Source organism: Coregonus lavaretus (genome assembly GCF_964263955.1).
Source record: "Coregonus lavaretus genome assembly, chromosome: 32".
NCBI classification, from domain to species: Eukaryota; Metazoa; Chordata; class Actinopteri; order Salmoniformes; family Salmonidae; genus Coregonus; species Coregonus lavaretus.
In genome coordinates this window covers 3946479-3970688 of record NC_140019.1, presented here as the reverse complement: position 1 = coordinate 3970688, position 24210 = coordinate 3946479, and the positions used below count along the sequence as shown (strand labels likewise).

At 44.8% G+C, this 24210-nt stretch overlaps 1 protein-coding gene across 1 annotated transcript in view; it reads left to right on the top strand.

Annotated features, from left to right (window-relative positions):
• The first annotated feature begins 393 nt into the window (after nucleotides 1-393).
• LOC311107944 (fibroblast growth factor receptor-like 1) overlaps nucleotides 394-24210 on the top strand; it is a 95351-nt gene continuing 71534 nt past the window's right edge. The window contains 3 exon segments of the mRNA XM_084150568.1: nucleotides 394-820; nucleotides 822-863; nucleotides 3013-3109. Of these exon segments, the coding sequence (XP_084006694.1) occupies nucleotides 800-820; nucleotides 822-863; nucleotides 3013-3109 (160 nt within the window). The 5' untranslated portion in view covers nucleotides 394-799.

Below are 24210 nucleotides of genomic sequence, written 5' to 3'. Positions count from 1 at the left end.
TCTCATTTTCTTCAAATTACCATTTTCTCTTATGAATGTTGTTGACCAATCTCCTAATGTTGGGGCAGTGTGTAGTTATAACAACCAAACCATACCATTTTAATTACATAGTGGAAATAGAAGTTCAATTGAATATCAACTCAGGTGTTATTACTTTGGAATTACATTATAATGCATTAATTACATTTTAATTAGTATTTTACTATAATGATTTGTGATTATGAATATTATATATTTTTTTTTCATTATTATGACGTAGTCCATGATGTTAATAGCAGAACTGCCCTAAGCGAAAGAGTTAATTCTTGAAATGTGTTGAGGAGCGACTAGGGCTACTCTGTGATTGGGCAAAAATTCCCGAGGTGGGACGGACCGCAGTTCCCACTCCTGCGGTCGATTCCTGGATGGCAAGGTCTGTTAGCTCAATTATTGCAGTAAATTATTTACATGTAAATGGTATTTGGGATTAAAAAAGAGACCTAACTGCTTCTCTTCCTAAATTGATAAGGCTAGGAGTTAACTGTAATGCGATCACAGGGCTTGTATTTAGTCTTGACGCACGCTCGGTCCGGTGTGTTGGGCTCGCACGAGCGTTTTGTGATGACTGTCATTAAAAAAAAACTAGCCAGATTTGAGCTGCATGTTTGACATTCACGTTTTATAGTGTTATTTTTCTTGGAGGGTATCCAGTAACTGAGCCACGGATACTTTGAGCGAAAGTGCGTGCAGTTCAACTTTTAGTGGACATTGATTTGTTAATTATTTGGATTAAATCACCTTTATTGATGAGAATGTAATCATGATAAACTTGCCATTAGTGGGGAAACCGATTCAAGACAAATCATTGCTGCTGGACATTTCAGGTAAGTCCCTAACTTGTATTATGATGAAAGTGTTATTGGCCCTGATTACAATGTGGTTATTTATAAGCAGCAGATTTAGAAGGATGCAGGTTTGTTGTAGACCTGTAATAATAAAAAATGAATAAGTAGCCAACTGGAATACTTTTTAACTTTCAATTTATACTACAGATTATTACTAATAAGATAGTACACAACTGTATTGCATAAATCAATATTATTGTGTTAATCAATTATAGTTAGGCTATATTACTTTACAAAGCTATTATTTGTAGTCCACATCTGAGTGTAGAATGTTTTAATTCCACTGATTCACCATTCATGGATCTATGTGTGTGAGAGCGGATGGAGCCTGAGTCTTTGATTTCTAGCATGTTTAATAAGCAGGTAGATTAACTGTAGCCTATACAACAGCATCTACACTATATATATATATATATATATATATATATATATATATATATATATATATATACACAAAAGTATGTGGACATCCTTTCAAATGAGTGGATTTGGCTATTTCTGACAGGTGTATAAAATCGAGTGCACCGCCATGCAATCTCCATAGACAAACATTGGCAGTAGAATGGCCTTACTGACGAGCTCAGTGACTTTCAATGTGGCACTGTCATAGGATGCCGCCTTTCCAACAAGTCAGTTTGTTAAATTTGTGTTATTGTGAAATGGAAACGTCTAGGAGCAACAAAGGCTCAGCCGCGAAGTGGTAGGCCACACAAGCCGACAGAACGTGCCCGCCGAGGGCTGAAGCGCGTAGTGTGTAAAATTTGTCTGTCCTCGGTTGCAACACTCACTACCGAGTTCCAAACTGCCTCTGGAAGCAACGTCAGCACAATCACTGTTCATTGGGAGCTTTATGAAATGGGTTTCCATGGCCGAGCAGCCGCACCCAAGCCTAAGATCACCATACGCAATGCCAAACGTTGGCTGGAGTGGTGTAAAGCTCGCCTCCATTGGACTCCGGAGCAGTGGAAACACGCTCTCTGTAGTGATAAATCATGCTTTACCATCTGGCAGTCTGCTGGACGAATCTGTGTTTGTAGAACGCTACCTGCCCCAATGCGTGGATTCATTGAGGAGGAATAATGGTCTGGGGCTGTTTTTCATGGTTTGGGCTAGGCCCCTTAGTTCCAGTGAAGGGAAATCGTAACGCTACAGCATGCAATGACATTCTAGATGATTTTGTGCTTCCAACTTTGTGGCAACAGTTTGGGGAAGGCCCTTTCCTGTTTCAGCATGACAATGCCCCGTGCTCAAAGCGATGTCCATACTGAAATGGTTTGTCGAGATCGGTGTGGAAGAACTTAACTGGCCTGTACAGAGCCCTGACCTCAACTCCATCGAACACCTTTGGGATGAATTGGAACGCCGACTGCGAGCCAGGCCTAATCGCCCAACATCAGTGCCCAACCTCACTAATGCTCTTGTGGCTCAATGGAAACAAGTCCTGCAGCAATGTTCTAACATCTAGTGTAAAGCCTTCCCAGAAGAGTGGAGGCTGTTATAGCAGCAAAGGGGGGACCAACTCCATATCAATGCCCATGATTTTGGAATGAGATGTTCGACTAGCAGGTGTCCACATACTTTTGGTCATGTAGTGTATAACCCATTCTAAGACAATGAGAGGAGGAAATGTCTAGTTCCCCAATAGCAGTAAATGAAATGCATGTTATGTTGATGGATTTGATCAAAGATTAAATGCAAAACTCTAAAGGATTTTCACAATGGATTTCAAATGACTTATAATTTGTTTTGCAAACTGGCAGAAAGAATAACTCCTCTAATCAGAAACATAGGGACATATGGCCAAAATAAGAGCTGCTCATTTGAATGAAGTTCATGAATAAAAAGCCTATGTTGCTTTTCCAGAAACTCATTTTATAGTGTTGGGGACAGACGTCTTGTATTTTTCAGTCTGTTAAATGATTAACAACTTATTTTGTCACTAGTTAGGACTGTAATTCTGTTATATTTCCTCAATGCCTTGACTATGCCACTTCCAAAATAAACTGTGAGAAATAATATTGTTAGGTTGTAAAGCGTAATATACAGTAGCTTAAGATGTGATATGGATAATAACAATGTGTTCTTGCACCATTTCCTCACTGTGAATTGACTTTTCTCTTTCTTTAAGATTTCAAGTGTTGAAGCCTTCCATCCAGAAAGAATGGGACTTTTATGGATTTGCCTGCTCATTTGTGAGATAATCCTGTTGTCGGACTGTGCACGGGGTGAGTAGTAACTTAGTAGTAATGAACAATAACAACTGAAAGTGTTTTAGTGGATCTGTAGGCAACCATCTTCAAAAAGTGCCTCACCACAATGAATGATAGCTACTACAAGCTGTACACAATTGTGGTTGTGTAACTCCAAGTTGGTGGTATAGTCCATTCAGGCCAAGGGCCTACCCTATGTTTTCTAATGGAACTTGCCTAGATCACACAGACTTTGGGACAGTAAACATGGGATACCTGGTGTGCAAGTGTCAAGTGAGGCATGCAGATAGAGTGTAGTCCTGACCCTCCTGCTGCTCAACCTGAGCTGTCATACCTAGACTCAACATGCCGCTGGTCGTCTGTTCTGGCCTGCCTGCCTTCCTGCCTGTCTGGAGAAAGGAAAGGGGCATGGGGGGACCCAAACACACGGCGCCCAGGCAGATTGGATCTGAGAGCCTGAACATTGCAGCATTCACAATAACACAGTCGAGCCGTCACGGAGACGCTTAGGCAAAAGTAAACAGAGACCCATAGAGAGCAATGCGATTAGATTAGGCAATTATGTTTGTTTGCTGTGCAATGCCACAGCGTTTCCGACCGTGAATGGAGCAAGGCGGCAAGGATAGCTGTGGGCTTAAACAGTAGAAGAGACAACTTGTCTTCCTGGTGATGATATCGGAGGGGTTTACTCACTAGCTTAGCCTAGCTAGTGCCTTATTGGGTACACAGACGAAGAGATAGACAAACCTTTCTCTATCTCATGATGGCATGCAGATATTAGAGCAAGGAACTTCTTCCCTTTTTTGTAAAGTCTGAAATGACACGTTTGATAAGACAGTGAAAAGCATGGTGGTTGTGTTGAAAACAAAATACCTCAGAGATACTGAGACAGAATCAGAGATTATTCTCCAATTGAATTTGAGATACTTTTGGCTCTATTTTACATAACACTGTGAATTTGACATACTGTGGTGGGTCAACAATGGCAACTCAACATACAGTAGAAAAGGTTGAGTCCATATCAACACACTTCTCATGGAAAACATTTCCTGACATTATATCAATATTTTGTGACCTGAGTTTGATACCTTCATATGTCAACTTTAGGAGTAGAAAAGGAATGGAAATTCAAAACTACAGGACACGTAATACTTTTTTTTGGAGGATTTTCTTCTAGAGTAAGAGTCCAGGTTGATTGCTATGATTTGAAGAAGGCCATGGAACGTGGCAAAAAATGACCCCCCCACCCCATTTGAGTTCCCCCCTACTGACCAAGTTTGCTGTTCCTGGTGTGTCCTTGTTGCACGGGGAATGCAGAACATCACGTCAGATGACAAATATTTTCCGCTGCTAGCGAAAGCACAGTTTGGGCCCAGCTGCCAGAGAGGCATATTAACTGTATACGCTTATGCAATGATTCAGGGTCTGAGTCTGAGCAGCTGAAAGATAAGCATTTTACTCTGTTTGCTGCATGCCCGAGAGAGAGTATTCATGCATAAATGTGGGCATTAATGTCTGTGCCAACTAAATGGGGAAACAACTAAGTCATGGGATGGTTGCCATAACGTAGTTAAAAAAATTATGATCACAAATGAAATTCAACTGCATTCATTCAGGTATCGTTATTTTGACTCCTTATGACGCACATCATTAAATTAAGTACATTTAAAAACCATCAATCAATCAATCACATTTATTTATAAAGCCCTTTTTACATCAGCAGATGTCACAAAGTGCTATACAGAAACCCAGCCTAAAACCCCAAACCGCAAGCAATGCAGATGTAGAAGCACGGTGGCTAGGAAAACACTCTTTAGAAAGGCAGGAACCTAGGAAGAAACTTAGAGAGGAACCAGGCTCTGAGGGGTGGCCAGTCCTCTTCTGGCTGTGCCGGGTGGAGGTTATAAGAGTACATGGCCTTTTAAGTCCATATTGTTCTTCAAGATGTTCAAACGTTCATAGATGACCAGCAGGGTCAAATAATAAGAGGGTGCAACAGGTCAGTACCACAGGAGTAAATGTCAGTTGGCTTTTCATAGCCGAGCATTCAGAGGTCGAGACAGCAGGTGCGGTAGAGAGAGGGCGTCGAAAACAGCAGGTCCGGGACAAGGTAGCACGTCCGGTGAACAGGTCAGGGTTCTCTAGCCGCAGGCAGAACAGTTGAAACTGGAGCAGCAGCATGACCAGGTGGACTGGGGACAGCCAGGAGTCATCAGGCCAGGTAGTCCTGAGGCATGATCCTAGGGCTCAGGTCCTCCGGGAGGGGAGGGAGAGAGGGAGAGCGAGAGAAACTGGAGACAAGATGTTGTGGGACCCAGTTATAAGCACAGGATCTTGGTGCAGCAAAGGTAGACTAAATACTACCAGTATTGCATTTAAACAAAGGCGACAGGCAGCCATATGGATGTGTGGAGATGTGGGGGCTTTTGGAGGTGGAACTGATGTGTTTGTAGGGGCCTGCTGTGCCCTGTACAAACTAGGACCACCCTGCAGCTACATGCTAGTGTGTCAGTGAGAGGCAGCCTTCATAGAGCAAACAACAAAATGGGCTGATGCTCTAAACATATACACTGAGAATAAATACTGTCTGCTTATCTAACTCTTGTATTCCTCTGAGCCTTCTAAAAGTCAATGGAAAACTGAGATGAGGAGTAGCAGCACATTTGTCGAGAGTCTGCTCTTTCCCCTCCTCCCTCGATCTCTCCCTCCTTCCATCTCTCCCTCTCCACCTCGCACTCCTCACACTGGAGCAGTTTATGGCTAGCTCTAAGCCAGAGGAAATGTGTGAAGTTAATTTAGAGTGTTGGAGAAACATAGCTGACCCATTGGGTAGCCTTTTGTCACTTCACAGCTCTGTAGTAAACTAGAGAATATCCACAGAGCCTGGGGTGTGGGTTTATACAAACGGTAGTTAAAGTTTATCTCGCACATAAACCGTCTTCCAGACGTGACAAACATAGCTGAGTGTGAGTAAGGAATGAGAGATTTGCTCCAAATTCGTCTCAATGAGGAGGATAGATCCATAGAGAAAGGCTGCTGTCAGACTACAGGCCATAAAGTGGTTATTAGATTGTCAAATGGTGTTTACACAGCCACCATCTTTCTCTCACCTCTTCTCATTAGCATTGGGCTGCTAATCATATTCCTCAGTAATGAAGCTGTATTAGACAGGAGGTCGTACATTGATTAAAGACTGGGAACAGCATGTTGATGATGTGATTATTAGTAAATAAAGGCCGGCTTCAAAAGGAAACTGAATTGTCCCATTAAACGGGAGCTCAGATAAAGTCAATGTTAGCTTAGCAACCCTGGTGTTTGGTTTTAATGTGTCTATCAAGACACCTCACGGGTAGGTTGATGGGATAGGTGCCGTGTGTGTGTGTGTGTGTGAGTGAGAGAGAGACCTAGCAGAGAGAGGGGAGGCATTTTTCTGAGCAGGAAAGCAACTGAACAAAGTCTGAAGTAAATGACTTCACCATTTCACCCCATCCAACCTTTACCATCGGCCTCCACCTGTTAATTGCTAAGGCAACGTGACTTCACAGGACTAGGACCACAACCAGTAACCGTGCCGAGAGAGATGGACAAAAATCCATATCTCAATTTATAAGTTTATAACAATGTGTACCACATTAAAAAATAAATAATATTACCCTTAAAACTACTACTACTACTAATTTGAATGTTGTAGCTATCAATTGTCCCATTAACGATCACCCATATTAGCAAACATATTTTATTTCAAACTTCACATTTCTCTAGTAGGGTCCTATATGTGATTTATCGTAATGATCGATATCAGCAAAATGTCCACAATAAATGTCTTGGTTTGGTCGGTGTCGATCATGTTTGGTTTATCGTCCCAGCTTTAGTGTACACACAAGTATATACTAAGTCATAGCCTTTGCAGTACCGTTGGAGAGAGGGAAAGAGGGAGAGTTCTCCAGCCAACAAGTCCAACTGGCCTACTATTTCCCTCAGTCCTCCCTGTAATCCTCCATTCTTGTCTGACATGACTTCCACTTGGCTAGCCAACCTCTGGGTCAATCGATGTTGCAAAAACATCAGCCACTGAAGCCAATGTAGTGGTACATCTTTATGTTGTTGTGGCTGTTACGTTGTGAATATATTGGAATTGTGCCACTCACTCACGCCCTCACTCACTGAGCAGTGTCTTTCCAGCCTGAAATGGCCACAGCATAGACAGACAGACACACATACTTTCACGGCCAGAACAATGCATTGTGTTGTGCTGGTGACATAATGGCTTATTGTTGGGGGCCTGGAGCCTGTGTTTGGTTAGTGCTGGAGGGGTCAGAGGGCAGCGGAGAGTACCAGGGAGAGGCCCCAGATTGGATCAGGGAGTGTGCATACCTGACCTCTTACCAGAGGAGCTTACAATAACACATCAGTACTTCTGCAGGTTCTGCTTTTCTCCTCCTCTCTCTGCATACATTCATCCCCCTCTTTTTTTCAGATATGCATAGATGTAAGCATATACTTCCTTCCTCCTCCACCTTCCCAGCTGTTCTCCTGGTCGCATTACACATGAGATGTTGAAAAGCAATCCCTGGACTGGAGACAGCTCTCCTTGTTTTCTTTTGGATTTTGCGTGTCAGTTTGTGTTGGGGCCTGTGCCCCTGAGCAGCTGTGTGTGTGTCACATGTCAGAGAGACAGAGAGGAGAGGGCTCCCCCAGCTTAGAGAGAGAAAGATGCCATTCTGGGTCCTAAACAAAACAGAGCATTAATGTGATTGATGGATGGCAGTCATATTGTTTGTCCTCTACACCAGTGGTTTTCAAACCTCTCCTCCTCTGGGACCCCCAGATGTGTCACCATTTTGTTGTAGCCCTGAACTAGCTCACCTAATTCACTTTATCAAGGGCTTGATAATTACTTGAATCAGGTGTGCTTGCTCTGGAATAGTTCATTTACATGGAACGGCTGTCGGTCCCTGAGGAGAGGTTTGAAAAAGTGTCCATTGATGTATGTGTCCGTTGACATATGCGACACAACCATAGATTGAGTCAGTCGCTCAAGCTCTTCGCTGCCTGCCGCTGGTTTGTTTGAAGTGTGGAACCGACCCAGTGCCCCCTGCACTGTCTTCCTGAACATCCTGAACCAATCAGCCTTCACAGGCATTTATTTTGGTGAAAGGTTAGCTGTATATCCTAAAAAAACAACCATAAGAGGTGATAAAGACACTAAATGACTGAGAGGCCATGTCTGATGTATGTCTGAATGACTTCATAAGCCAAGGTTGTTTTCTCCGGTGAAGTTCTTAAATCAGGATATACGTCACTCACGTCAGAGGTTGTCTTTCATTATTATTTTGTGGGGTTCTGTTTGGCTTTGTGACGATAAGCTGTTGGGTAGCACTAGAAGAGTGGACTAACAATAGTTCTATGGTGTTTTACCCATAGCCACACAGATTGCGGTTGCCCGCAGGCAGAGAAACGAAAGCATGGCACACACAGACACACGGCTTGTTCATTACGCCAGCTGTTGCGGTGGAATCCACACTGCAGTCGGAATGTGTAAGGAGTGTGAGAGTTGTGGGGGTGGTTTAAAAGTTGGGAATTTGAAGGCTTTAGCAAACTAGGAACTTTTGCTACTAGCTGCAGTGTTGTGGCTTTTTCAATCAGGTAGTCGGGACACAGACCCAGCCATACCCATTGGCTCCAGACAGGAAATCTGAACCACCTGACTGACTGGTCCAGGCACAGAATTTAGAGGAGGAGCTTTAGGGTGTCAGGGTGACTGTCTGGAGTGAAAAGGCCTACACCTGTGGGATTCCTCATCTGTTGCTGCCTCTTAAATCTCTCCCCCAGCCCCATGGTGGATCAGGCCTGATAAAATGTGATATGGCCATGGATCACTATGAAAAGGTGTGGCTGTCTTTTTTCACCCAGTTTTGGAATCCTTTGTCTACTGGAGGTGTCACTGTCTCACAGTGTTGTTCTCACAGTTGGTTTGTCTTTAAGTTTAGAGCAATGCAATCTATTGCCTCCCCCAGTCTTCCTCAATAGGATTTGAATGGGCCTGAGAAATGTGTGTTTCTCTTGACCATGAAATGAAAGACGTAAGCAGATCCTCCACAGGGTATTCAAACTCTGCACATTTGATGTCCTCCCCATTTCCTCTCTCTACCTTCCTTTCTCTCATTATCTCTCTTCAGTATTGAATTCCACCACCATCACTCTGTTTATGCAGATGGCAAAACTTGAGCGCTAATCGTGATTATTTTCTGTGCACAATGTTGAAGTCCTCTATTAACAAAATATTATCCTCATATTTTGGCTCCGAGTTCTCAACCATTATCACGCTGAGATTTATGTCTGAATCTACAATAGCTCTATTCTTCAGGGTCCCTATTTCTAAATATATTAGCAGGACCTCTAAGTATTTTTCCTGTCCAGCTCCCCTGGGTTTTAGGACTTTAGCTTTGAGAAGGGGTGAGGGGGAGAAGGAAAGCAGAGGGGGGTGCTGGATGGGGGGGCAGCTTGGGGACACAGGGTTGTCATCTCTGTGAGAGAGACCCTTGTGTGACAGCAAAGGAGAGGAAACAGATAGCCCCTCCGCCGGGGCTGAACCTCAGCCTCCACTGACAAATATAAGTGGCACGATGACTGATTTATTTGAGGTGATGTTCTGGTACCATCTGCACCGTGAGTGTCTGCGGCTGCCAATGGACACTGTGGGCCCCGGCCGCTTCCTCTGAGTCAAGGCATTCATGTATAGTGGTGCCAATCCACACTGGCCCTCAACACACACCAAGGACAGCATCGTTGGTGGGGTGTGTGCCAAGTACTACCGTCATCACATATCAGGAGCTCGACTATTCAAAATGTTAATGAGATCATATTGTGTACATCACTTCTCTGTCTTAACCTATTTTCTCCTAAATTACATGTTGTCGATGCTTTCAATGTCGATTTGAGCTGACCGCTGCACTTCATAGTTTGTTTGTACGCCTCATTAAGATGTCAGGGATGAGTGGGAGATGAGAATGGGAGATACCCCTCAGTGCTTGTCTCTGTCCGTAGACACACATCATTTTTGTGTTTCCCTGAGGAACAGTTAGCCTCAGCGTATCAGGGCCAGGTTGACCCTGCACTCAATTGACTGTGGTTTTGGATGATACCTTTTCTGACAGAGACCTGCGCAGAGCAAATTGAGTTAGTCATGGCTGAGACTCGGTGTGGAATGTGGGAGGGAGGCAGGGGTCTGGGGTACATATGGGCGTGAGGTGGTGAGATGTGAGTGTGGGGGAGATCAGAGGGTGGAGTTGCAGGGGGAAGGAATGCTAGACTCCTCCACCCAGTGGAGCAGAAACATACAGGTGGTGGAGGAGGAGGACACGTGGGAGAGAGAAGGAAGCACATCTCCATTGTACCAGATCCCTACCAGTTTTTAAATTACGACCTGATTGTGCATTTGAATTGAAGTCATTTTTGGTGTGTGTTTTTGCTTTTATAAAATAATTTATTATACTTTTTTTTTTACAGTACAAATACATTCATAGACAAAAACAATAGACAACTTAACATTCACATACATACATTTCAACAAACATTAATGACATACATATGAAAACACAACCATTTGCAATATTCTACCTCTAATGTAAATTATCCATATCTCTCAAATCTATTTGGATGAAGATACCTGCTAAGATTTATGATTTTTTTAACTGAATGTGTTTGCTCTGTTTTTATGGTGGCAAATGTTTGGCTGCTCTAGTCTAATAGTCTAGGCCTAAATCAAATATTGACCTGTGATTGCTGGAGAGGTCCATGGCAGGTGCTGGTGTAGTCTACTGACCTATCAGGAGTGGGGGCAGAGCCGCGAGGGCCATGTGCCTCAGATAAGCCCCAGGGGAAGTATGATCCAGCGGGCACGACCCAGGCTACTATCAGGCCTCTGGAGGCAGTTGCTGTTATACATTAACATCCCTGATATCAAGCCTCTGTCTCTGGAGAGGGACACAAACATTGATGAAATGATCTTTTTTGCTCATCAATCTATACACAATATCCCATAATAACAAAGTGAAAACAGGTTTTTGGACATTTTTGCAAATGTATTAAAAATAAAAAACAGATACCTTATTTACATAAGTATTCAAACCCTTTGCTATGAGACTAGAAATTGAGCTCAGGTGCGTCCTGTTTCCATTGATCATCCTTGAGATGTTTCTACAACTTGATTGGAGTCCACCTGTGGTCAGTTCAATTGATTGGACATTATTTGGAAAGACACACATCTGTCTATATATGGTCCCACATTTGACAGTGCATGTCAGAGCAAAAAACAATCCATGAGGTCGAAGGAATTGTCCGTAGAGCTCCGAGACAGAATTGTGTCAAGGCACAGATCTGGGGAAGGGTACCAAAACATTTCTGCAGCATTGAAGGTCCCCAAGAACACAGTAGCCTTCATCATTCTTAAATGGAAGAAGTTTGGCCGTCCGGCCAAACTGAGCAATTGGGGGAGAAGGGCCTTGGTCAGGGAGGTGACCAACAACCCGATGGTCGCTCTGACAGAGCTCCAGAGTTCCTCTGTGGAGATGGGAGAACCTTCCAGAAGGACAACCATCTCTGCAGCACTCCACCAATCAGGCCTTTATGGTAGAATGGCCAGACAGAAGCCACTCCTCAGTAAAAGGCACATGACAGCCCGCTTTAAGTTTGCCAAAAGGCACCTGAAGGACTCAAAACATGAGAAACAAGACTCTCTGGTCTGATGAAACCAAGATTGAACTATTTGGCCTGAATGCCAAGCATCACGTCTGGAGGAAACCTGGCACCATCCCTACGGTGAAGCATGGTGGTGGCAGCATCATGCTGTTGAGATGTTTTTCAGCGGCAGGGACTGGGAGACTAGTCAGGATCTAGGGAAAGATGAATGGAGCAAAGTACAAAGAGATCCTTGATGAAAACCTGCTACAGATCACTCAGGACCTCAGACTGGGGTGAATGTTCACCTTCTAACAGGACAACGACCCTAAGCACACAGCCAAGACAACGCAGGAGTGGCTTCGGGACAAGTCTCTGATTGTCCTTGAGTGGCCCAGCCAGAGCCCGGACTTGAACCGGATCGAACATCTCTGGAGAGACCTGAAAATAGCTGTGCAGCGACGCTCCCCATCCAACTTGACAGAGCTTGATAGGATCTGCAGAGAAGAATGGGAGAAACTCCCCAAATACAGGTGTGCCAAGCTTGTAACGTCCTACCCAAGAGGACTCGAGGCTGTAATCGCTGCCAAAGGTGCTTCAACTAAGTACTGAGTAAAGGGTCTGAATACTTATGTAAATGTATATTTCATTTTTTAAAATCTTGTATACATTTGCTAACATTTCTGAGAACCTGTTTTTGCTTTGTCATTATGGGGTAATGTGTGTAGATTGATGGGAAAAAATAATTTAAACAATTTTAAAATAAGGCTGTAACGTAACAAAATGTGGACAAAGTCAAGGGGTCTGAATACTTTCCGAATGCTCTTTATGTAAACGTATTTTGCACAAGCGCCTGGAACCAGAAAGAATACTATGTATGCAGAGCCATGTCATTGTGTTGAAAGCAGTACAGCCACTGACCATTTATAGCCTCCTGTTTTTCATCCTTCGTCATATGGGGGATGTGTTGGTGTGTGGGGAGCTCTGCTCATAATATAGGCACACTACTACTGCTCTACATTCCATGTGCCTCTGCGTGCTAGGCCTAGGCTGGGGAGACAGAATACTTGGCTTATTTGTAGCCTACTCTCGGCACAGTTTACTCTTTGTGGCCCTGGTACTGTGAAGTCCTGTTGCCTTAGCAATTAAGAAGTAGAGGCCGACGGTAAAGGTTGGATGGGGTGAAATGACTTTGTTCAGTTGCTTTCCAGCTCAGTAAAATGGAGAGGGGGATGGGCTGAGACTCATGGAGAGTCATTTTTAGCCACCCCCAGTGAAATACTGTATAAAGCCCCCACAGTGGCAGTGTAATAGTAGTTGTGGCCTTTAACACACTTTTCCTGCCACAGCTGCCCAGCTCCTCTCCCTCCTAAACCCAGGTCACAGGCCTGGGAATTATCTGCACATTTTACGTAGTTTTTTTAATCACTCCTTTCCCTTCCAATACGTCTGGATAATTGTCATTCAGGCCCAAGTTTTCTTCCCCTGGGTTCCAGTAAAAGACTTAATAACCTTTGGAAAAATGCTGTCCATTAAACTCTCCCTCAGGTTATTGGCTTTTTGGTTGTTCTTTTAAAATGCTTCTGAAACTCTGTCTTTTTTTCACCGTTTTTCAGTGCATATTCCAGGTCTGATTGCAACATTTCTTTATTTTGCGATCTGTTTTGTTCACCCTAAAAAAAAAGACAGGTGTGCTTGTAGATGAATAGATTTAAATAGATTTTGAACAAAACAAGTGGTAATTGGGGGGGCTGGATTACCTCCAGTTCTCAGTTAACTCACTTCCATTACTCAGAGCTAGGACAATGGAGTTTGTACTGTGGTATTGAGAAAGACCTGTGAGTGTCTGGGTGAAGTCCTGCTCCTTGTGGTTCTCATGACATGGCCAGGCTTTTTGTCCAATGAATCCCATGGACACATGGCGTCTTGTTTTCCCAACCAGGCAGTTGGAACGTTCTTACTCAGACAAACCAATAATACATCACTCAAACATCGCACATCATGACAGGAAAAAAATGGCAGAGTGGCGCATCACAGGAGCACTGATGTTTAATTTTGCCTGCTTGAAACACGGACCTCAGACCTCACCCCCCTTCTGAAAACAGCGAGTGGAACTTTAAAGATGGAATCTGCTGACTGGTCAGTGTGGCAACATGATCTGGCTCAGTGCCCAACACCCCTTGGCTTTCCCAGAACCCTGTGCTAACACTGAGGCCTTCCACCAGCCTAGAGCCGCAGGGCTGGAGACGCATGCTGGATCCATATCTCTCTCTCCCTCTTTTTCTCTCTTTCTCACTCCCTCTCCCCCCTCTACCTCTATTCCTCTCTCTCTCTCATTTCTCTCCCTCTCTCTTGCCCACTCTCTCTATTCCTCTTCTTCTCTCTCTCTCTCCCTCTCTCTCGCTCTTACTTCTGCCATGTAACACATGTCAAGAGGACAGAGAGGTACTGTAGTAAATACACCATGTGTGTTGATTGCAACTGTTTATTATTATTAATCTCTGAAAAATTATGTTCAGATGAGTCACTTCAGTAAAGGTGTGATTAGTGATACTCTGAGGAAAGTGTGGCTGTGCTTTTAAGTTCCCAGTGCTTAATGTAAACGTATCCACCTCCCAGCCCCGGGCTAGTGTTAACTGTTAAGCTTTACCAATTGGGAGCAATTGACCTATTGACAGCGGTGGAAATTACCTGTCTAAAGGAGAGGCTGTGCGGTCTGTTGAAATGTGTAGTCATCACTCTGCCGGGTCACCCTAGGCTATGGGGAAGGAAGGAGTAAGAAGAGTGAGAGAATGGGGCTGTCAGGTGGTGTTTAGATAGCTATGGGTCAAAAAAAGAGAGAAAGTGTGTCTTGGCTTTCCAACCAGGTGACGATTGTGGTGGACCCTTCTGTTGGGAAACGAAATGTCTGAAATGTATTGTGCCACCATCGTTCCCTAGCCTTTATCTTTACATTTGACCAGAGCCATAGGCCCTGGTCAGAAGTAGTGCACTGTATATAGAATAGGGTGCTATTTGGGATGCAGCCCATGAGAGCCTGCTCTGATGTGAGGGAGAGCAAGACTAAAAAGAGTGCTTGCTGGCTGGGCGCAAGGGTCTGGTCTGTCTGAAATACAGTATGTTGCTGTTGGCTCTGCAAAGCCCATGGTGGCAGCATGAGAAATCCCACCAGTCCCTCATTCCTCCCCTCCCCAGGGGAAGGCAAGGGTTAGCGACCCAATCATCAGCTTTTCCTTTCGCCCCTCTGTCGGCTTCTCTCTGCTCTCTTGGACCACTTCAGCAGGCAATCAATAGTCTGGGAGCTCAAGGAAGTGATGTCACTGAGCACTGCCCCTATTTAGGGCCTTCTACACCCACCTGGGATATGGATGCCTTATTAAGACCTAAGGGTTGAAACGTATCAATAAAATCACCTGGGATCATGAACAGCAGTGTGCGGAATTTGAATTGTAATTATTTTTCATGAGTTCACCAATAAACCTGCAAAAAGTACCTGGCTGTGCGTATGTTCTTCAGCTTTTGTAGATCAAGGACTGGGCCTTAAGGGCTAAGGAGTTTACATGTTATGCAATGTGTAAGCCCCGTGCCAGTGTTTCAAAGTATGCGCGTGTATGCGGGACAATTTTTTCTTGAGTGGATGGTCAGGGGGTCGGAACATAATTAGAAATAATTGTAGACTGCAAATTGACTGCAAGAAGCCCAAACAGATATAACATTGGACTAAAACTTGATCATTGCAAACCTTGCTTACGTTTGTATACGATCACATACCGATCACCTTCCTAATATTGAGTTGCACCTCATTATGCCTTCAGAACAGCCTTGATTCGTCGGGGCATGGACTACAGTGATGCTGGCCCATGTTGACTCAAATGCTTGCCACAGTTGTGTCAAGTTGGCTGGATGTCCTTTGGGTGGTGGACCATTCTTGATACACACGGGAAACTGTTCAGTGTGAAAAACCTAGCAGTGTTTTAGTTCTTGACACACTCAAACCGGTGCGCCTAGCACCTACTACCATACCCCGTTCAAAGGCACTTACATATTTTCTTGCCCATTCACTCTCTGAATGGCAAAAAAAAAATCAAATCAAATCAAATTTTATTGGTCACATGCGCCGAATACAACAGGTGCAGACATTACAGTGAAATGCTTACTTACAGCCCTTAACCAACAGTGCATTTATTTTAAACAAAAAAAGTAAGAATAAAACAACAACAAAAAAAGTGTTGAGAAAAAAAGAGCAGAAGTAAAATAAAGTGACAGTAGGGAGGCTATATATACAGTAAAATAAAGTGACAGTAGGGAGGCTATATATACAGGGGGGTACCGTTGCAGAGTCAATGTGCGGGGGCACCGGCTAGTTGAGGTAGTTGAGGTAATATGTACATGTGGGTAGAGTTAAAGTGACTATGCATAAATACTTAACAGAGTAGCAGCAGCGTAAAAAGGATGGGGTGGGGGGGCAGTGCAAATAGTCCGGGTAGCCATGATTAGCTGTTCAGGAGTCTTATGGCTTGGGGGTAGAAGCTGTTGAGAAGTCTTTTGGACCTAGACTTGGCACTCCGGTACCGCTTGCCGTGCGGTAGCAGAGAGAACAGTCTATGACTAGGGTGGCTGGAGTCTTTGACAATTTTGAGGGCCTTCCTCTGACACCGCCTGGTATAGAGGTCCTGGATGGCAGGGAGCTTTGCCCCAGTGATGTACTGGGCCGTACGCACTACCCTCTGTAGTGCCTTGCGGTCAGAGGCCAAGCAGTTGCCATACCAGGCGGTGATGCAACCAGTCAGGATGCTCTCGATGGTGCAGCTGTAGAATTTTTTGAGGATCTGAGGACCCATGCCAAATCTTTTTAGTCTCCTGAGGGGGAATAGGCTTTGTCGTGCCCTCTTCACGACTGTCTTGGTGTGTTTGGACCATGATAGTTCGTTGGTGATGTGGACACCAAGGAACTTGAAGCTCTCAACCTGTTCCACTACAGCCCCGTCGATGAGAATGGGGGCGTGCTCAGTCCTCTTTTTTTTCCTGTAGTCCACAATCATCTCCTTTGTCTTGGTCACGTTGAGGGAGAGGTTGTTGTCCTGGCACCACACGGCCAGATCTCTGACCTCCTCCCTATAGGCTGTCTCATCATTGTCGGTGATCAGGCCTACCACTGTTGTGTCGTCGGCAAACTTAATGATGGTGTTGGAGTCGTGCCTGGCCATGCAGTCATGGGTGAACAGAGAGTACAGGAGGGGACTGAGCACGCACCCCTGAGGGGCCCCCGTGTTGAGGATCAGTGTGGCAGATGTGTTGTTACCTACCCTTACCACCTGGGGGCGGCCCGTCAGGAAGTCCAGGATCCAGTTGCAGAGGGAGGTGTTTAGTCCCAGGATCCTTAGCTTAGTGATGAGCTTAGAGGGCACTATGGTGTTGAATGCTGAGCTGTAGTCAATGAATAGCATTCTCACGTAGGTGTTCCTCTTGTCCAGGTGGGAAAGGGCAGTGTGGAGTGAAATAGAGATTGCATCATCTGTGGATCTGTTGGGGCGGTATGCAAATTGGAGTGGGTCTAGGGTTTCTGGGATTATGCTGTTGATGTGAGCCATGACCAGTCTTTCAAAGCACTTCATGGCTACAGACGTCAGTGCTACGGGTCGGTAGTCATTTAGGCAGGTTATCTTAGAGTTCTTGGGCACGGGGACTATGGTGGTCTGCTTGAAACATGTTGGTATTACAGACTCAGTCAGGGACATGTTGAAAATGTCAGTGAAGACACTTGCCAGTTGGTCAGCACATGCTCGGAGTACACGTCCTGGTAATCCGTCTGGCCCTGCGGCCTTGTGAATGTTGACCTGCTTAAAAGTCTTACTCACATCGGCTACGGAGAGCGTGATCACATAGTCATCCGGAACAGCTGGTGCTCTCATGCATGCTTCAGTGTTGCTTGCCTCGAAGCGAGCATAGAAGTGGTTTAGCTCGTCTGGTAGGCTTGTGTCACTGGGCAGCTCGCGGCTGTGCTTCCCTTTGTAGTCTGTAATAGTTTTCAAGCCCTGCCACATCCGACGAGCGTCAGAGCCAGTGTAGTATGATTCAATCTTAGACCTGTATTGACTCTTTGCCTGTTTGATGGTTCGTCGGAGGTCATAGCGGGATTTCTTATAAGCGTCCGGGTTAGAGTCCCGTTCCTTGAAAGCGGCAGCTCTACCCTTTAGCTCAGTGCGGATGTTTCCTGTAATCCATGGCTTCTGGTTGGGGTATGTACGTACGGCACACATACACAATCCATGTCTCAGTTGTCTAAAGGCTTAAAAATACTTATTAACCTGTTTCCTCCCCTTCATCTACACTGATTTGAAGTGGATTTAACAGCTGACATCAATAAGGGATCATAGCTTCCACCTGGATTCACCTGGTCAGTCTGTCATGGAAAGAGCAGGTGTTCCTAATGTTTTGTACACTCAGTTTATATACTTTGGAACATATTTCCAAAATAAAAATCACTTGGCGCTGATTTGCTGGTGTTATTACAATGTTTTATGTCCAACAATTATTATTTTTTGCTCTGAACACTTGCGGGGCCAAATAAAATCACTGAGGGCCAAATTCGGCCCAGCGTGCCGCCAGTTGTGGGACCCTGCTTTAGAGGGAGCGCAGTGCCATTGCCTAGGGAACCAGTGCTATTTTGCATCCCATGTCTATAGTCACCCAACAACATCCAGGTTGTCAAGTTGTTGGTGAAATCATCTCACAACCAGGTCCAACCCAGCTGGTTGGCTATTGCAAAATGGCAAATGTAGGTCTATGTCCTTATTTACCGCACATTGATCTTTCAAAAATGCGTTAATCTCATAAATGTATTGCTATTTTCAACATTATATTTCAATCATGCAATTCATTCCAGTGTTGTGTTTCTAAACTCAGCAAAAAAAAGAAACGTCCCTTTTTCAGGACCCTGTCTTTCAAAGATAATTTGTAAAAATCCAAATAAAATACAAATAACACTGTTTCCGATGCTTGTTCAATGAACCATTCACAACGAATGAACATGCACCTGTGGAACGGACGTTAAGACACTAACATCTTACAGACGGTAGGCAATTAAGGTCACAGTTATGAAAACTTAGGACTCTAAAGAGGCCTTTCTACTGACTCACCAAAAGAAAGATGCCCAGGGTCCCTGCTCATCTGCGTGAACGTGCCTTAGGCATGCTGCAAGGAGGCATGAGGACTGCAGATGTGGCTAGGGCAATAAATTGCAATGTCCGTACTGTGAGACGCCTAAGACAGCGCTACAGGGAGACAGGACGGACAGCTGATTGTAAGGCAGGTCCTCACCAGACATCACCGGCAACAACGTCGCATATGGGCACAAACCCACCGTCGCTGGACCAGACAAGACTGGCAAAAAGTGCTCTTCACTGACGAGTCACGGTTTTGTCTCACCAGGGGGGATGGTCGGATGACGTGGTAGGGCTTACATATGGTCTAGGATGTTGTGGTAGGCCTATCAGTTATCACCAGGCTCACCCTGACTTCCTGAAGGTGAAGACTCTGGCACAGAGAACACATTAGCGCTAAGTCCTGCTTAAGAGTTCATAATCAAAAGCATTCCACAGATCCCAACTCCCCTTCTCCAAGCCCTGATGCATGCCAACGACAATCTTGTGCATTGGACTCTGCGACAGACCAAAGGTCCCTATCTGACTCATTGGCCAATAGACAGTGTATCAGAGGGGTAATTCTTCTTCCTCTTCCAGACTATGATCAGAGCCCAGACTCACGAGGATACAAGGACAGTCAGACCTCATTGACAATGTTGATGCTGGTCAGCGGACATAGCCAAGTGTTACTTGAAGGAATTATACTTTTGTTGGCCTTGCTCGGAATTCTGCCATTTTCTTTCTTTCCTGTCATTAGTAGACATTCCAGACATGCGTGTCCCCTCCCTGCGTACCTTAAGCCAGAATTCCATAAAAGGGAATAAAGAGAAATGGTAGTAGGCAGCTTTAAGAGAGATCCATTGAGAGACAAAGAAAAACAGGAGGCTGCTGCCTCTTTAAGGTACTTTAGATCCCCCGAGTGGAACCAGCAGCAGCAGCATAGGGTAATGCATTTAGGTTGAAATGGACAAAACAGATTGTGTTTTAAAAGGTCCAGCCTGCAATTTCCTCTCCTCACAATTCCCTCTGCTCCCCCTCTTACATCTCTCTCTCTCTCTCTCTCTCTCTCTCTCTCTCTCTCTCTCTCTCTCTCTCTCTCTCTCTCTCTCTCTCTCTCTCTCTCTCTCTCTCTCTCTCTCTCTCTCTCTCTCTCTCTCTCTCTCTCTCTCTCTCAAAATTCAATTCAATTCAATTCAATTTAAGGGCTTTATTGGCATGGGAAACGTATGTTAACATTGCCAAAGCAAGTGAAGTAGATAGTAAACAAAAGTGAAATAAACAATAAATATTAACAGTAAACATTACACTCAGAAGTTCCAAAATAATAAAGACATTTCAATTGTCATATTATGTCTATATAGAGTGTTGTAACAATGTGCAAATAGTTCTCTCTCTCTCTCTCTCTCTCTCTCATACATATATACACACACACAGAGAGACACACATTTACATAAACACATCCACGCAGAGCCTGGACTCACTATGACAGACAATCTCATGAAATAGTTTTTGGGTCGTTTCTGTGTCATTCCCCCGGAAAGAGGTAAAACATTATATTCCAGGGCCTCCCGAGTGGTGCAGCGGTCTAAGGCACTGCATCGCAGAGCTTGAGGCGTCACTACAGCCCTGGGTTTGATACCAGGCTGTGTCACAGCCGGCCGTGACTGGGAGACCCATGAGGCGCATGGCCCAGCGTCGTACGGGTAAGGGGAGGATTTGGCCGGGATTTCCTTGTCCCATTGCGCTCTAGTAACTCCTTGTGGCTGGCCGGGCGTCTGCAAGCTAAATCTGGTCGCCAGCTGGACGGTGTTTCCTCCGACACATTGGTGCGGCTGGCTTCCGGGTTAAGCGAGCAGTGTGTCAAGAAGCAGTGCGGCTTGGCAGGGTCGTGTTTCGGAGGACGCATGGCTCTCGACCTTCACCTCTCCCGAGTCCGTAGGGGAGTTGCAGTGATGGGACAAGACTGTATCTACCAATTGGATATTACGAAATTTTGTAGAAAAAGGGGTAAAAGTACAAAATAAAAATAATAATATATATTCCAGGCCAGTCCCTCCAACGTAAAGGAAAGCTCCTCAAAAATGTGTCTGCTGTATGTTCAATTCATCACTCTCCAGAAGAGGAGAGAGGAGTGAAAAGCAGGAGGTTAACCGGTGAGGGTGTGAGGGGCTGCAGTCTGGGTTGTGCTCCTGTGATCTCTGGGAGGTGCGGTGGTGTGGGGCATTTCTGTTGGACCCCAGAGCCTTTCAGTATGATGAGCAGCTCTGGGGCCTGAATCCTGGGCTCTCTCTCAAACAGAAGGCACAGAGCAGTACAGCTGTAAATCAGCATGGAGAGAGAGAAAAGGAGTTGGAGAGAGAGAGAGAAAGAGAGGGCGTTTAGGACTACAGGCTTCCAGAGAGAATGAGATTTAAATCTGTGAGGAAGTCTGACCAGGAAGGCTTTACTTGCTCCTGATGAGAAAGCCAGTAGAAGTGAAGTGGGAGGGTAAAAAGGGCTCCAATGAATTCCTGACTGTGACTAATTTATTTTCACTCAACCCCATCTGTCAAAATGTTGGTTTTCGTGCTCTCCTGTGAAAACAGTGGAGTGCTATTATCACTCCTTTGTTGCCTTGGCCGTGTGTTTTGGGTCATTGTCATTCTGGAATACCCATCCACGACCCATTTTCAATGCCCTGGCTGAGGGGAGGAGGTTCTCACCCAAGATTTGACGGTACATGGCCCCGTCCATCGTCCCTTTGATGCGGTGAAGTTGTCCTGTCCCCTTACCAGAAAAACACCCCCAAAGCATAATGTTTCCACCTCCATGTTTGACGGTGGGGATGGTGTTCTTGGGGTCATAGGCAGCATTCCTCCTCCTCCAAACATGGCGAGTTGAGTTGATGCCAAAGAGCTCGATTTTGGTCTTATCTGACCACAACACTTTCACCCAGTTCTCCTGTGAATCATTCAGATGTTCATTGGCAAACTTCAGACGGGCCTGTATATGTGCTTTCTTGAGCAGGGGGACCTTGCAGGCGCTGCAGGATTTCAGTCCGTCACGGCGTAGTGTGTTACCAATTGTTTTCTTGGTGACTATGGTCCCAGCTGCCTTGAGATCATTGACAAGATCCTCCCGTGTAGTTCTGGGCTGATTCCTCACCGTTCTCATGATCATTGCAACTCCACGAGGTGAGATCTTGCATGGAGCCCCAGGCCGAGGGAGATTGACAGTTCTTTTGTGTTTCTTCCATTTGCGAATAATCGCACCAACTGTTGTCACCTTCTCACCAAGCTGCTTGGCGATGGTCTTGTAGCCCATTCCAGCCTTGTGTAGGTCTACAATCTTGTCCCTGACATCCTTGGAGAGCTCTTTGGTCTTGGCCATGGTGGAGAGTTTGGAATCTGATTGATTGATTGCTTCTGTGGACAGGTGTCTTTTATACAGGTAACAAGCTGAGATTAGGAGCACTCCCTTTAAGAGTGTGCTCCTAATCTCAGCTTGTTACCTGTATAAAAGACACCTGGGAGCCAGAAATCTTTCTGATTGAGAGGGGGTCAAATACTTATTTCCCTCATTAAAATGCAAATCAATTTATAACATTTTTCTGGATTTTGTTGTTGTTATTCTGTCTCTCACTGTTCAAATAAACCTACCATTAAAATTATAGACTGATCATTTCTTTGTCAGTAGGCAAATCAAAATCAGCAGGGGATCAAATATACATACATACATACATACACACACACACATACATATACATACAGTGGGGAGAACAAGTATTTGATACACTGCCGATTTTGCAGGTTTTCCTACTTACACAGGATATAGAGGTCTGTAATTTTTATCATAGGTACACTTCAACTGTGAGAGACGGAATCTAAAACAAAAATCCAGAAAATCACATTGTATGATTTTTAAGTAATTAATTTGCATTTTATTGCATGACATACGTATTTGATCACCTACCAACCAGTAAGAATTCCGGCTCTCACAGACCTGTTAGTTTTTCTTTAAGAAGACCTCCTGTTCTCCACTCATTACCTGTATTAACTGCACCTGTTTGAACTCATTACCTGTATAAAAGACACCTGTCCACACACTCAATCAAACAGACTCCAACCTCTCCACAATGGCCAAGACCAGAGAGCTGTATAAGGACATCAGGGATAAAATTGTAGACCTGCACAAGGCTGGGATGGGCTACAGGACAATAGGCAAGCAGCTTGGTGAGAAGGCAACAACTGTTGGCGCAATTATTAGAAAATGGAAGAAGTTCAAGATGACGGTCAATCACCCTCGGTCTGGGGCTCCATAAAAGAGCTCACCTCGTGGAGCAATAATGATCATGAGAAAGGTGAGGGATCAGTCCAGAACTACACGGCAGGACCTGGTCAATGACCTGAAGAGAGCTGGGACCACAGTCTCAAAGAAAACCATAGAGACAAAATTTAAAAAATAGAGCTTTTTGGTCTAAACTCCATTCGCCGTGTTTGGAGGAAGAAGAAGGATGAGTACAACCCCAAGAACACCATCCCAACCGTGAAGCATGGAGGGGGAAACATCATTCTTTGGGCATGCTTTTCTGCAAAGGGGACAGGACGACTGCACCATATTGAGGGGAGGATGGATGGGGCCATGTATTGCGAGATCTTCGCCAACAACCTCCTTCCCTCAGTAAGAGCCTTGAAGATGGGTCATGGCTGGGTCTTCCAGCATGACAACGACCCGAAACACACAGCCAGGGCAACTAAGGAGTGGCTCCGTAAGAAGCATCTCAAGGTCCTGGAGTGGCCTAGCCAGTCTCCAGACCTGAACCCAATAGAAAATCTTTGGAGGGAGCTGAAAGTCTGCATTGCCCAGCAACAGCCCTGAAACCTGAAGGATCTGGAGAAGGTCTGTATGGAGGAGTGGGCCAAAATCCCTGCTGCAGTGTGTGCAAACCTGGTCAAGACCTACAGGAAACGTATGATCTCTGTAATTGCAAACAAAGGTTTCTGTACCAAATATTAAGTTCTGCTTTTCTGATGTATCAAATACTTATGTCATGCAATAAAATGCAAATGAATTACTTAAAAATCATACAATGTGATTTTCTGGATTTTTGTTTTAGATTCCGTCTCTCACAGTTGAAGTGTACCTATGATAAAAATTACAGACCTCTACATGCTTTGTAAGTAGGAAAACCTGCAAAATTGGCAGTGTATCAAATACTTGTTCTCCCCACTTTACATACATGTACACACACACATACATATATATACACACACACACAATAACTTTCACATGCTGTTGTGCAAATGGAATAGA